This window comes from Mesoplodon mirus (assembly GCF_964341445.2).
Source record: "Mesoplodon mirus genome assembly, chromosome: 8".
Classification (NCBI taxonomy): domain Eukaryota; kingdom Metazoa; phylum Chordata; class Mammalia; order Artiodactyla; family Ziphiidae; genus Mesoplodon; species Mesoplodon mirus.
In genome coordinates, this window is record NC_138984.1 from 60,597,834 (window position 1) to 60,611,946 (window position 14,113).

The 14,113-nt window shown below is 38.4% G+C and overlaps 1 protein-coding gene across 2 annotated transcripts in view; it reads left to right on the forward strand.

Moving 5' to 3' along the window:
- The window catches only part of ARHGAP15 (Rho GTPase activating protein 15), a 618,249-nt gene that overhangs the window by 379,010 nt on the left and 225,126 nt on the right, over window positions 1–14,113 (forward strand). For both annotated transcript variants that reach the window (XM_082630937.1, XM_082630938.1), the window contains exon 10: window positions 11,443–11,541. In XM_082630937.1, the coding sequence (XP_082487063.1) occupies window positions 11,443–11,541 (99 nt within the window). The remainder of the gene's footprint in view (window positions 1–11,442; window positions 11,542–14,113) is intronic.

Consider the following 14,113-nt stretch of genomic DNA (forward strand, 5'->3'; position numbering starts at 1 on the left):
ACATGAAATCTTTCAGTGGTTTTAGAATTGCTATTTATTTACAATTTCTCATCCTTCTTGTGGAAACTCTTATGCCCGTGGGTGCTCCTTTTGTAGAGCCTGCTCCTCCCACCAGCCTCACAATGTTGGGCTACTCCTATGTTAAGTTTTTGGATTTCTCTTTTCTTTTCCTTCTCCTTCACAGACTACTGAGCACTATTCAAATATTCCAGGGCTGAAATATTCCAGCCCTGTGGCTTCAGATTCCATCTGCAAGCTTTCCAAACTTAGTACTTCAGCTTCAAACTCCAGACCCTTGAAACTCTAGTCTTGCATGTTCAAACATCTATTTGACATCTCCTAGGATGTTTGGTAGACATCTCACATTTACCTAGAGCAACCCTTGGCTTCCTGGCTTCCACGTGCTCTCGACCTCAGGAAATACCACTGCTCTTTGTCAGCTGGGGTCACCCTCCATGCTATTCTGTCTCTTCTACTCTCATCAACAAATCCCATCTTAAAAATATATTCTAAATTCAACCACTCTCAGTTACTTCCACTGTTACCACCCTACCTAAGCACTATCATCTCTCACTGGACTATCTCACCAGCCCCCAACTGGCCTCTCTGCTTCTTTTCCTGACGCCCTTACATATAGTCTCCACATGGCAACTAGAAAGATCATTTAAAAACATAAATCACTTTAAGTCACTTTCCTGCTCAGTAATTTCCAATTACTTAGAATAAAATCATACTTAAAATAATATCTGTTGCCCTTCCTGTGACCTATAGGGTCCTACCTGCTTTGTCCCCCAGGCTACCTTATCAGGTTCATCCTCAGCCATACTTCCTGTTTATCATTTCACTCCAGCCACACTGGCCTTCTTGCTGCTCCTCCAAGGTACGCAACTTACTCCCATTTGCTACTCCTGTGATGAAATGCTCTGCCTGTGTCATTGGTATGGCTCATGCCTTCACTTCTTTGGGTCTCTGCTCAACCCCACTGTCTAGCAAATGTCTGCCCTGACAACACCTCTCTCTTACTCTCTATGTCCCTGCCATGCTTTATTTTCTCATAGCACCTATCACCATCTGACATTGCATTCCATGTTAATGTCTTTATGTGTTTGTTTCCCCCATTTACATACAGACTGTGTGAAGACAGAGTGTTCTGTTCATTATTCCATCCTCCAAAAGCACTGAAAAATATTCAGGGATGGATAGATTGAATGGATGAATACAAAAATGCAGTAACATTCACTTGGTCAAACCATTCTCTTTAGTATTGTGATTCTGTGCACACACATATAAGGGGAGGGTGTGTGTGTGTATGTGTGTAATTTATGTATTGTGTTGCTCTGGGTAAGCAGAGGTAAGGAGAAGTATAGGGCAAAGTGTTGCCTAGGGGAGACAAATACAGAAAAATTTTATTCTCCTTGTTACATTTGGGTTAATAAACTCTTCATTTAAGATACAAATTCCTTCCTGACTAGTGGACCCACCAATGTGTCCATTGCATTAACTGGACCAAAATTGAGTTGAGATCTATTTTTAATGAGTTTAGGAGCTTAAAACAAGGGCCCAAAAAGTACTTCATAGAAGCATTGTTTGGGGTTGAGGGTGAAATTGTGAAATATGGAGACGGCTGGAAGCCTGAAAAGGGAAGAAGGAGAAAACATGGAAAGGACTGGGGAAGAACTCACCATACTGTCTGGATGGCAGCTAGCCTGTCTCTGACACTCATCTTTGGGCCGATCTTGTCAAAGGATGCCACCCTTGCAGCCAACTGTCCAACATCTATTGGAAGCTGCAGACCCCAGCCTACCCTTGTTTGAGAAGATCCCCCTAGAGCCTAAGCCAGTTTCCTCCAGGCCAGTCTTTCCAGAGTAGACATTATCATTTTCCACCAGCGACTTTAAAGTCTGTTAGTAGATGAGATCCAAAAATATGAATAAACATGTGGGAGGAACTATACACAGAAGTGTATATACTTTAAATTCCTATTTATTTAGATTCCAAGCTACCTAAAAGTTAAAATAATTAAGCTTTTCCCTGTACTTGACTCTTAGGAGAAAAGAAATCACAAGTAAACAAGGCAATGAGAGAGATTTACTTTCAGTGTATATTAGAGACTCAACTGTGTATCAGCCCAATTTTTGATATCTGTGTAACAAAAAGCAATAGCTGATATTTTTAATCAAAGCCCTGAGGCATCATAAGACAATACGGTACCTTCCGAAGCACTTAAGACAGATTAAGTTCAGTGCTAGTGTTTTAGCATTAAACGTATTTTTCCACATCTTAATTCAAAGACATAAGCCATCAGTAAACTATAGTTCTTAACTTAAATCACCTATTTCTCCAAAACTATTCAGTAAAGTTGTGGGAAAGTTATATGATGGGGGCTCATATAGTGGGTATTTTAAAGGTGAGGAAGAGAAAAATGTAAGAATGGAAGTGGAGAAAATATAAGAATAGAAATATGATTCCCTCATAAGCAATCTGAAAGTTTTGGTCTGGAAACCTACTCCCAAAAGGAAAACCAAATGTCACTTACAGTTTAAAATCAAAGATGAAATCAGTTAAATTGCTGAAATTACCTGTGTTGAGAATATTATTTTAGCCCTCCACTCTCCACTGCCCTGCCCTTGTAGCAACCTATTGGGAAATGATCTGCCCATGTGTGTGGCAGTCCAGAGGGAGAAAATTTCCAAGTGAATGCTACCTACTATGGAAGCTACATGGACTGTATTTTTTCTCATTTCAACCCATTTTTTTAGACAAAATCTCAACCCCATTGGACATTGTCTATTGGAACTTCAGATCTCGAGTAATTGATGAACAGAAGTCACTAGGACAGTACTGGTGGTGGAGGTGACAATGCATATAGCATCCTGACCCAGCTCTCAGAGTTACAAGGCAGTTGCTCTATTTCCTTTTTCTTATTTTGTGGATCTCCTGAGAACCTTGGATTAAACATCTCTAAGACTGGTCCCTCGCCTCCAGTAATTTCTTTGAGGAATTAACAATTAATTTTTTTTAAATTTTTTATTTTATTTTGGAGTAGAGTTGATTAACAATGTTGTGTTAGTTTCAGGTGTACAGCAAAGTGATTCAGTTATAAATTACTTTTAGTTCTCAGTAAATTCTTTCAGTTTCCTCCTACCCCCATCCTTCACCATCATTTGAATAAATTTTTCTTTGCTTAAGATAGCCACAGTGGATTTTTTTTTCTATTGTAGCCAAAATCCTGATGAATATGCCTCCTTACCAAAATAATTATCCAATATGTGTGTGTGTCCAAACAGTTCAGTTTTTTGTTGTTGTTTTCTCTTCCCGTCTTTATTTCTTCATGTATGTAGTTCTAGGTAATTTGTTTTTCTTCTTTAAAATTCACTAGAGTGGCCGCAATAGGCCTCTGTCCTGAAAGCAGAATAACATCATTTTGAAAAGTATGTGGAGACTGTCTCCCTACGTAAATGATGATAACACCGTCACATTATTTGAACATTTAACTGCCTCTATTGAGTAGTTTTCCTCATAGTTTTGATTCATTTGGAATCTAACTGACAAGGATCCCATTACTGGGTGTTCTTTTCATTTTTTGTCAAAAAATATATAGCAGAGATGAGGGAGAATGAAGCTAATTTGTGATCTGGGAGGCTTAAACTGGTTATGCTGATGAACTAACTAAATCAGTCAAAAGTTTGAGAGCTTAAAGATTAAAAACCACCATTCCCTAGTTAAACTCTAATTCATTATGTAAACAACATGATTTGTAAGTGCAGTCATGTGGAAGGTCTATTTGTTTTTCTCACCAAAAGATGCTTTCAAAGAAAAATTACAGAAAATGGATTTTCTCCAACCAGTGTGTTGCCTGCCACCCCTGGTACAAGCGCTGAAGCAGGAGAACAAAGATGTAATGATCACACCAGCCAAGGCCATAGGCATTTGCAGAGCACTCTGAAAATATTGGCACCCCTAGCAAGAGGTGTTTTCTAAATACAAAAAGTTGTTAAGAGAGGAATAAAGGATTACCAGTGAGCCCACAGATGGGACTATAGATGGGGAGCCGGGAGCTCAGTGTTCTGGGACGGCTCCCTTTTTTGGAATGCCATAAGGAGGGGAAAAGCAGAAATAATCTTTAATGTTGTGCCAGCCTAGCAAGCATGGAAGTTTAGGGGGCAAAAGCTAGGTCATCAATGCTTGCCAAGAAAACAAAACACCTTCTCTCTCCCTCCCCCTTTCTTTACATGGTTTTAAGATAGAAGGTTCTGTGGTTCAAACACATTCCTATAATTGAATAGTCTTCCTTGGTGTATCAAACTCTGGACTGTATCAGAGTTACAGATGGGTGGCAATCCTACAACAGCCCCTAAATTGGACAATGATGTCTAAGCTAAATCTCTATTATTTACTTCCTTTGGATAGCACTTTTGACTTTGCAAAGTCGTTTCATGTATAACACCATCTCCTCCACGTTATATAATTCACCATGTAATGTTGAAGGCTAATGTTGTAGTCAAGTTGTTTTTTAGTTGTAATTGATAGAAACATATACAAACTGCAAACGTAGGAATGGAATTTATTGGACTACTTAACTGAAAAGTCCAAGGGACAAGGATAGCTTCAGGCATGACTGGACCTCTGGGCACAAAATGCTATCGAATCTTTATCTCCTCCATCCCTCAGCTATTTTCCACTCTGTTGGCTTAATTCTCCAGTATGTTTTCCCAGAAGCTGGCAATATAACTTCTAGAAGCTTAGACTCATATCCTCATAGTTTACCAACTCCTATAGCAAGAGGGCTCCTCTTTCCCAGTAGCACTAAAAAAAAGAAGCCTCAGGATTTGCTTGCCCAGATCCAACTGGGTCATGTGTTCATGTCTGAACCGATTACTGCGGCCGGGGGAGGAAATGCATGTTCATCCCTGGAGCTGGAGCTGGTGAGGTCAGCACTACTCAAAACAAATGGCAGCAGAATGAGAAAGTATCATCCCCAAAGGAAAACCAGGGTGCTCTTACCGGAGGATAGAAGAATAGTTCCAGGGCCAGCAAAACCAACAGACGTACAACATACTCTTCCTAACCAGCATCATCTGTAACAGGGGGCCTCATTTAGTTATTTTCCCAAGGCTGGTCCTTTCTATTGTGATTGTAAGCCCTCTTTGAAACCTTGTAGACAATGCTGTATCCATGTGCTAACCAAATTTGTCTAGTTGCATTAAACTGAAATCCCCTCTAACTTCTAATGCACCTCCATGGCAACCATATATGGTGCCTAGGCATCAGGAAGTGAGAAGTTGAGGTGTGTCTGTTTCATTCACCTCTCTCTCTGCATATTAGCTTCAGTAACACTCATTCATTGCACATCACCATCTCCCCAAATGGCTGCTTTTGCCCTGCAGTGTCTAAATCTAGACAGCCTTTCAATTCAAATCCCTGGAGCAGGTAGTGTCTCTGATACCACCTCAGGCTGTAGTGTTCCAATTCTAAAACTTTTGCAGGGCGAATTGCATTGACCCAGCTTGGGCCACATGACAACCTTTGATTCAATCAGGTTTACCTGGAAGGCTAGGTCCTTCTACTACAGAGCCATACCTTCTTGGGTAAGTATAGCCACTTTAAAGGCAGGATATAAGTGAGATGGAATTTTTTGACCTTTCTGGTAACTAGTGAAAGCAAACGTCTCCCTTCTATCTAATGAAGTTCAACATATCTAAGCTCTTTTTTCACCAGGGCCTTATTGGCAATCAGGGAAGGATTGTTTTCTCTCCCAGTGAGGGATTGCCTGCACTTACCTGGACCACCCAGTAAGTGGCAGTAGCACACCTCCCCCACCCCAGGCATTATAGCAACCGAAAGCAGCCAAAAGGGCACCTCACCCCCTCTAGAGCATTCTGGCAATCAGAAACACTCTGCAATCGAAATTCTCTCCTATCCACCCCAAATGAAAATCTTTCCCCAAGTCCCGTCTTTCCTTATAATTAGTGAATTCCCACCACTAAACTTCTAAAACAGGGAGTCTATTTGCTATCTCTACTTCTTACCTTCTCTTCAAATCTTTACCACAAACATCTGCTTCTCAGTTTCATTCTAGGAAAGCCATTTTCCTTATGATCAGCAATAGTCTCTGAATTTCACCTGGATATCCCATCAGTGTTCTACTGTGTCTGAAATGCTATCCTAACTTCTAAATATCAATCTCTCTTTTCTTCTCCAAACCCTCAGTTTTCAGCATCTTAGTCTCCTTCAACCAAGCAAAAAACCTGAAAGTCCTCTTTGCCTGGTGGGTTGGCTCACCTCCTGCATCCAGTTTACAAATCCCACTGAATCACCCCATCTCTCCATTGTCTTAGTTCAGGTCCTTATCTTTTTTTTTTTCCCCCAGAGCCTGATGTTTTGTAACTATGGACAAACGACTCAATATCTTTGTGCCTCAGTTTTCTCTCCTATAAAATCAGGATGGTAATTGTATCTACCACCAAAGTGTTAAGGATTGTTATAAAGATTAAATAAGTTAAAATATATAAAGTACTTTGACCTTTGCCTGGCTAAATATATCTTCTTTATTTATTATTGAGCGCCCTTGCAATAGCACTAATCACATCATATTATAACTGGTTTTGAGAGCTGTTCTTCCCCCTACACTGTAGGAGATCATGCTTCATGGATCATTGCATCTTTAGGATGGAGCACACTGTCTGGGCTACGGTGGGCATGTAATAGATAGCTATGGATGAATGTCAATCTTTGCATTCTTTACAATGCCCTGCATATGGTAGGTGCTTATGAAATATTTGCTGAATTGAATTAAATAGAATTGAATTGATCTGGAGAGAATACATAATAAGAAATGCCATAATATAACATAAAACATAATGAGTTTAAATTTTAAGGTGAGAGAAATTTCCTTTGAGACTCCTCCTTAGGGTTGACTCTAAACGAATGCATATTTCCACGTTCTAACCAAATTTAGATTTTTTTCTCTATTTATTTGCTCCCCAGTTTTGGTTTCCATGTCCTGTCACCCCTCTTTGTTTTCATTCTCACAGCATAGCTTAGATCACCAAAAATCCAGACTCCTATTATCATCTTTATCAGTAAGCTATTGCTGCCCAACAAACAAACATAGAATCTCAGTGGCAAACTGCAAAAAGCACTTATTTTTCATGTGTCTGTGGGTCAGATAGTTTAGGGCAAGCTTGAATGGACAGCTCTGCTGTAAGTTGTAGGTCTGACTGGACTTGTCTCCTCACTGAGGGTTGACCTCAGTTCTGTGCTATATGTATTTACTCTGGAGCCCAGACCGAAGGGGCAGCAGCTACCCAGGGAAACTCTTGTCTTGGCAATAGTGAAGACGCAAGGAGATGAGTAGAAATCTGTAATGTGTCTGAAGACCTCAGTCTTGAATTGACACATCATTTCTACACATGCTACGTTGTCCAAAGCAAGTCATATGGCCAAGCCCTATAGCAGTGAAATGAGGAAAATAAATGTTGCCCACGCTAGTGAGTTTACTACACAGTCAGATGGCAGAGGTGGTGAATGTATGAATCTAATTCAGAGAAGATGAGATGAATTCTTAATGATGATTAAATTTACCACAAGCCTATCCTGATTCTGGTCTTCCCAAGCAATCACATTAGCCTCTTAACAAATCTCTTTGTGTTCAGTCTTCCCCACGATCTGTGCCCCCAATTTGGTTATGAATCTTTTGGTTACAGGTGATAGAATACCCAGTTAAAAATTATTTATATTATATTTAATTATTTTTATATTCATATAACAGGAAGTCTAGAGAATGTGTTTTAGGATAGGTTTAAAAGTTCAACAATATTGTTGAGGTCTCAGGTTTTTGTACCTTCTTTTTAATCATGTTTAGCTTTTGTTTGCAAGCTTCTTGCCTCATGGTGACAAGATTGCAGCTGTAGCTCCAGGCATTGCATGATTGCACAGTGATGTTCAAAGCAGGAAGGAAGAAAGAAAGAATGTCTTCATATACCCCTCTCCGTTTATCAGGGAAAAAAATCTTCTCTTGTAGATTCCCAAGTCATGTTCCCTTACATTTTACCAACTAGAACTATCTAATTTAAACTAACTAAAGCTATAGGGGAAGCAGAAGTCAATGGAGAACACTTTCAGGTTCTGTCTTATGAGTGGACTTTAAAAACAAGAAAGAAGTTGGGAGGGGAATAGCGTGTGTATAAGAAATCGATAGTATTTGCACACTCTCGAATAATTACCTACCTGACTTAATATTTAAGACTCTTCATAACATAATCTTCATCTCCTTTTAAAGCTTAATACATCAAGATTTCTTAAATAAGAAAGAGTGAATGTTTTCCTCAGCACACCACATTCTTCTCATCATTGATGTGTTTGTTTGCCTCTCCTCCATCTTCTCCAAATGCCCTTTTTGTCCTCTTTCTTACCTCTCCAATCTAAGTCTTACTTATCCTCGAGGATTCATTTCTTCTTTGGGAAGTCTTCCATGTGCACTCAAGGCTGTTCAGATTGCCCTGCCACATGCTCCCATTGCATCTGTTCTCCCCCAGGTATAGTATTTTTCACGATATGTTCTTACCTGTTTAGTTATATGATGCCCACACTAGACAAGAAACTTTTAGAGCATAGGAACTGAGTCTTGGTTATTGTGTTACCAGTGCCATTCCTAGGTCCTGATGCAAAGCAGGCACTCAGAATTTTTTTTTTTTTTTTTTTTGGTAAATAACTGAGTGAATGAAACGGTAAATACACTAGAATGCCTTCATCTTCATCTTCCTGTATCTACCTATCAGAAGAAAAAAAAAAATAAACAAACAAAAGAAACCTCTCTCCAGATTTTAACACCACTCCATTCAGGAATCTCTCTTTTTGGAATGATCTCCATCTCACAAACTTCCCTTCACTCTGCCCCCACCAAACACCGCATCTGCACTACATGACACAAAAAACTCGATACTATAGAGCATCCTGCTTAGCACTGAGTACCTTTTATGATACCTGTTATAGTCTATTTTTTATATTATTTGACTATTTCTTTCAGCCCTACAGTATTATGACTTCTTGATATCTTTTTCACAACCTAATATGCCTACTTCATCACTACAAGTATAGAAGATAATAAATATTTGTGAAATTCATTTGAATTATGATTGCTATTAAAGGATTTTCTACTCTATAACAATTCCCCCTGACTATAACCTCTGGCCAAATTAAATGATCAAATCTGAAGTTTTGGATTATTTTTCTTAAGTAATATTTTATTTTATCCTTTCTTATAGTGGTGACTCACTGTTTTTGAACAAATCTTTGTTACTTGACCAGCTATTCAAAACAAATACCTATGATTATTTCCCACTTCTCTACATTATCTTACTGTGTTTATCTTCTTCCTCTCTCTTGCAGAAAATGCACATTTCCATATTGAAGTACATTATTATTGGTGTTTTAGCCTTAATTCTTTCCCTCTCTGCTAAGTTCTCAATTCAAGCCATCACCTTTTCTGAGAAATGGATGAAAATCGTGACTTTCTTGAAGTCTCACCACAGTCCATGTTGACTACCCCTTTGTAATAATGCATCATTTAGCATTCTGTTATGCTGCATTTTATATTTTTCTCCCCACTTCTGCTAAAAATATGTTTTAAATGCATTGAAGACCTCCACTGATGATTAAGATGCTGTCTTACAGTCAATAATTCAATAAATATTTATTGAACTTCTAATGTATGCCAAACGTTGTCGAGTTACTGGGGATCCAGTAATAAAGGAAATAGGAATAGTCCTTACTCTCCTGGGTTTTGCATTCTAAGCAAGGGAAGCAACTAACCAGTAAACATATCAATCTAATATATCAGGTGGAGAAAAGTGCTCTAAGAAAAGTAAGGTGGGGCAGCATGGAGAGTTCTCTTGGCAGTGGTTGCCAGGTTTTATTTAAAGGTGGATAGGAAAGGCTACAATAAGAAGGTGACATTTGATCAGAGAGCTAGGGCAGTAGAGCTCCATGCAGAGGAAATAATAAGTGCAATGTCCCTGAGGCAGAACATGAATCAGCAACGTCAACAGAGTGGTGGCAGGCAAGTGATGAGCGGGAGAGAGTAGAGAGGAAGCAAATGAAATCAGTTAATTGGTGGAAGGTCAGGTCGTTTACTGCCTTGGAAGTGATGTTAGGGAATTGGATTTCATTCTGTGCGAGAGGGGAAGCCCTTGAACCTACTAAATATTTGCTTCATTATCAGTAATCAGCATCTATGCTGTTTAAAAAGGTTCTGGAAATGGATGGTGGTGATGGTTGCACACCAATGCACATGTACTTAATGCCACTAAACTGTACACATAAAAGTGGTTAAAATGGACACTTTTATGTTATATATATTTTAACACAGTTTTAAAAAATCTTTGTGTGAATACCATGGACCCACATTTGTGCTGGGCACTGGTGACCGTAAGAACATATAAGCAATGCAGCACTCAGAATCTGCTTTGAGAAAATACATTCCATATATTATAAGTGTAAATACACAATGCAAGGTAGCATAAATCATGTTCCAAATGAGAGGGCTAGGCTAGAATTTCACAAAGTGTGTTCTGGGAAACATTAGTCTGGAGAGATGCCCTTTGAAATAAAAGGATCTTACTCAGATAAGTTTGGGAAATAATGCATCCTCCAGTCCCGCCTGGAGATTCCCAGTGCACACTGGCATAACACAGGCTCTAAAAATAAGTACACATGAAAGAAACCTGTTTAACTTTGTTTAACCCAATGTGGCTAAACCATTTTGATTACAGGCTTTTTCCCCCCCATCGCCTATTAACATCCTGAAGAACTGGTATTCCAAAGAACCTATGTTACAGGAGACATAAAGCTGAGATAGGAAGGATAGAGTTTATGGAGAAAGAGCCATCTGAGCTGAGCCCTAAAAGAAAGGGGATACTTAGATTAGAGAAGAGGAAGGGCATTCAAGGCAGGAGAGATGTGAAGAAATTCACTTCAAAGTAAGTCTCCGGGAACTTGCTTTCTTCGAATATCATTGAGCCACAGGGTGAATCTTCTACATATACTAACAACATCATAATTTTGATAACCATTGACAAATTTGTTCTCAAACACTAAGACCCTAATTCGCTAAGATTAATTATTTTATAGAAGTTTTCTTAATTCCTTGTCATTATCTTATAGACAACAAAGTTAAGCCCAGAGAGACTATAAATTACTCAGTCATCCCTGCCTAATCGATGGCAGAGTGTTAGTTTTCTTTCTCTGGGGCCGGAGTCCTGTTCCACAGAGAAGGGAGTTAGGGCCTTTGTATGTCTGCAATAGACACTTTGGAATTAAAGCAAAAAATCGATTCCTATGCAAGATGCAGATTTCATCATTCAGTGGATATGGAAACAGAATCAAATTAAAGAACAACGCAAGCTTGGATTTTAATGAAGCTCATCTTTGTTTCTTTTGCAGATCAAATTTTTGGCTCTCATCTGCACACAGTGTGTGAACGTGAAAATTCCACAGTTCCGCGGTTTGTAAAGCAGTGCATTGAAGCTGTCGAAAAAAGAGGTGGGTAACTGAATATACAGCAATTTCCCCCAATACTGTACCCTCTACACAACCAGTGCTCAAGTTAACAGCACTGACAAGCTATGAAATTAAAACTTGACTTTTGTTAATCAGTTAAGAGGATCAAGTTTCTTATTAACTTCAGTTTGTTTTCACAGTAGGGACATCAATAATTCCCACTAATGTTCTTTTTTTAATATTTTTTTCTGTCTGACATGTTGTTGATTCAATTGCAAACTTCTTGTTTTCTCGCCAGTGATAAAACATTCATAAAATATCAGCACTCACAGTGTTAGAACCCTCCTAACATTCATGCTGGTAGATTTTGTGCCAGAACATATTTTGGTAAGCCCCCAACATTACCCAAGTGAAGCAAACAGCGTTTCTACTTGCACATGGTGATATTCCATCTTCCACGTGTATCTGTTCAGCACAGAATATGCCTAACTGGTTTTCCTGGAACAATTAACAGACACACCTCCAGTGTTAAGATGACCTTTGATTCCTATATTTCAACATTCTGTTTTTCATTTGAAATTATTTTATCTTACTAAGGGGAACAAAACAAAACCCATTTGACTCATCATTTCTATGCTAGTCTATCTGAGGGGTGTTTTTCCTTCAGACTGTGACTTTATTCATTCAAGGTCATTTTCCCTGAAAGATACGTACAGTAGGTGCAGAATCTCAAAAAATATATTGTATAGAAATGTGAAGCTTCATCACTCTCTGTTACAAGTTTACAACATATTCCCAGGATCTAGGGGAATATATATCATGTAAAAGACAGAGGTGTTTCCAGAAAAAGGATTGGTGAATCTATTCCCCTTTTCAGCTCCCAGTCTCTTAAAACAATAGAACCAAGGGAAGAAATCTTTACCAAGTTATCTGCTAGGGAAAAGCCATTTTAATTCTCTCGATGTTACCTGGCTTTATTATAGAAACATAATAAAAATGGTCTGCAATTTCCAGCTCCTGGAAATTCATACTTTGATTATACTGTAAGGACAGCCTTGGGATCCTATTATTCCCATATCAGTAGGGAATGAGAGAATAACAAGAAGGGGATGAGTGGGTAGAGAAAGTGGATAAAGTGAGCAGCTTTGGGGAAAAGCATATCAACACATCAGAGAGAAGAGCTGAGGGTTCAAAGAGAGCGTAGAAAACAGTAAAAGCAGAATGAACACAAGGAGAGGTATCTGTGAGGAATGGAATCAATTGGAGTTTAGAGAGAAACGTCTTTTTATTGTATGTTGCAATCTCATTTAATTTTATAGGTACATATTTTAGGAATAAATATTATTTAATAAGTACTTAAAGCCAAATGGATCACTGAAAATGTTATAATGCTATTATTGCTAATAGTTAAATTATCGTCATTTTCAGGGAATCTTCATTCTCTTATAAATACTCAGCATTGATGGTGTGAGCACTGTTATATTAGAGCAAAAATCCAAATAGGACTTTGGGGGAAGCTGTACATAATAAGATGTGTGCACATTAAAAAAAGGGTACTATAACTCTCTATTTATGTACATACCCCAGGCAAAATGAAAACTCTGCTAGATATAGCCTTGTGGCATGCAAACACCATGGTATTGCAGAATAGAAAATGCCCATAAATAGAAACTGTATGTTTTGTTCATGGTATTTTGTTGGTGATTTTTAATAAAATAAGACAATGTATTTTCTGACAGGGGCAATCATATTTGGCATTATATTTCATTGTCCCAATGTTTACTCTTAAAATGAATTTGTAGATTCAGCACTGAACAGGCACTAATCACACATATGATTATTAAAATAATTCCTAAGTGTTTTAATGAAACTCAAAGACTGCAATTCCATAAAGCAACTGATAATTCAAAGCATTTTGGCAATGTCAGCTTAAAGGAACTGTATGGAAATGTTCAACAAAAACTCAGAGACACAAGGTAAACCTCTCACATCACTGCAGTATTTACAAGTGTGTGCTTTTGATTTTATTTTTCTATGATCGTTTTGTTGGATTAATATTCTTACATTGATATGCCAATTCTATTTACTCAAAGTGTTGTTTTTACTAAATTTTGGCATAAAGCACCTCAGGACAGAAATAATTTATGTGAATCTAAGTCCAATGTTTATGCAGGCTTCTGATGACATTTTATGCTGGGGTTGTTGTTAGGAAGTAGCATATAAAGGTGCCAAGTCTCTCAGCACGGCTGGACTCTGCATATCTAGAGCCCTCCTTCTAATGGCCAGATCCTCTTCCAGCCAAGATACTTAACTGCAGAGTCATGGGAAATGCTTATGGACCAGTTATGGGAAAGGCACTTTTAATGAAAACTGTGTGTTTACTCTCACAGTCTTAGGAAAATGGTCTCAATCCTCACTACAGCAGCACGTCAGCTGTTATAAAAAATACTTGTTTCCTTTCTCTCTTTTTTTCTTGAGGTTATTTTCCCCACCTTAAAAAAATAATTTACAAAATTTAGCTGGATTTTTTTAATGCTTCTTACATGCTTGATTTCAAATGAAACAACATCAGGAGGGCATTTCTCACCATTTATTCATTCATTCCTCCATTCAT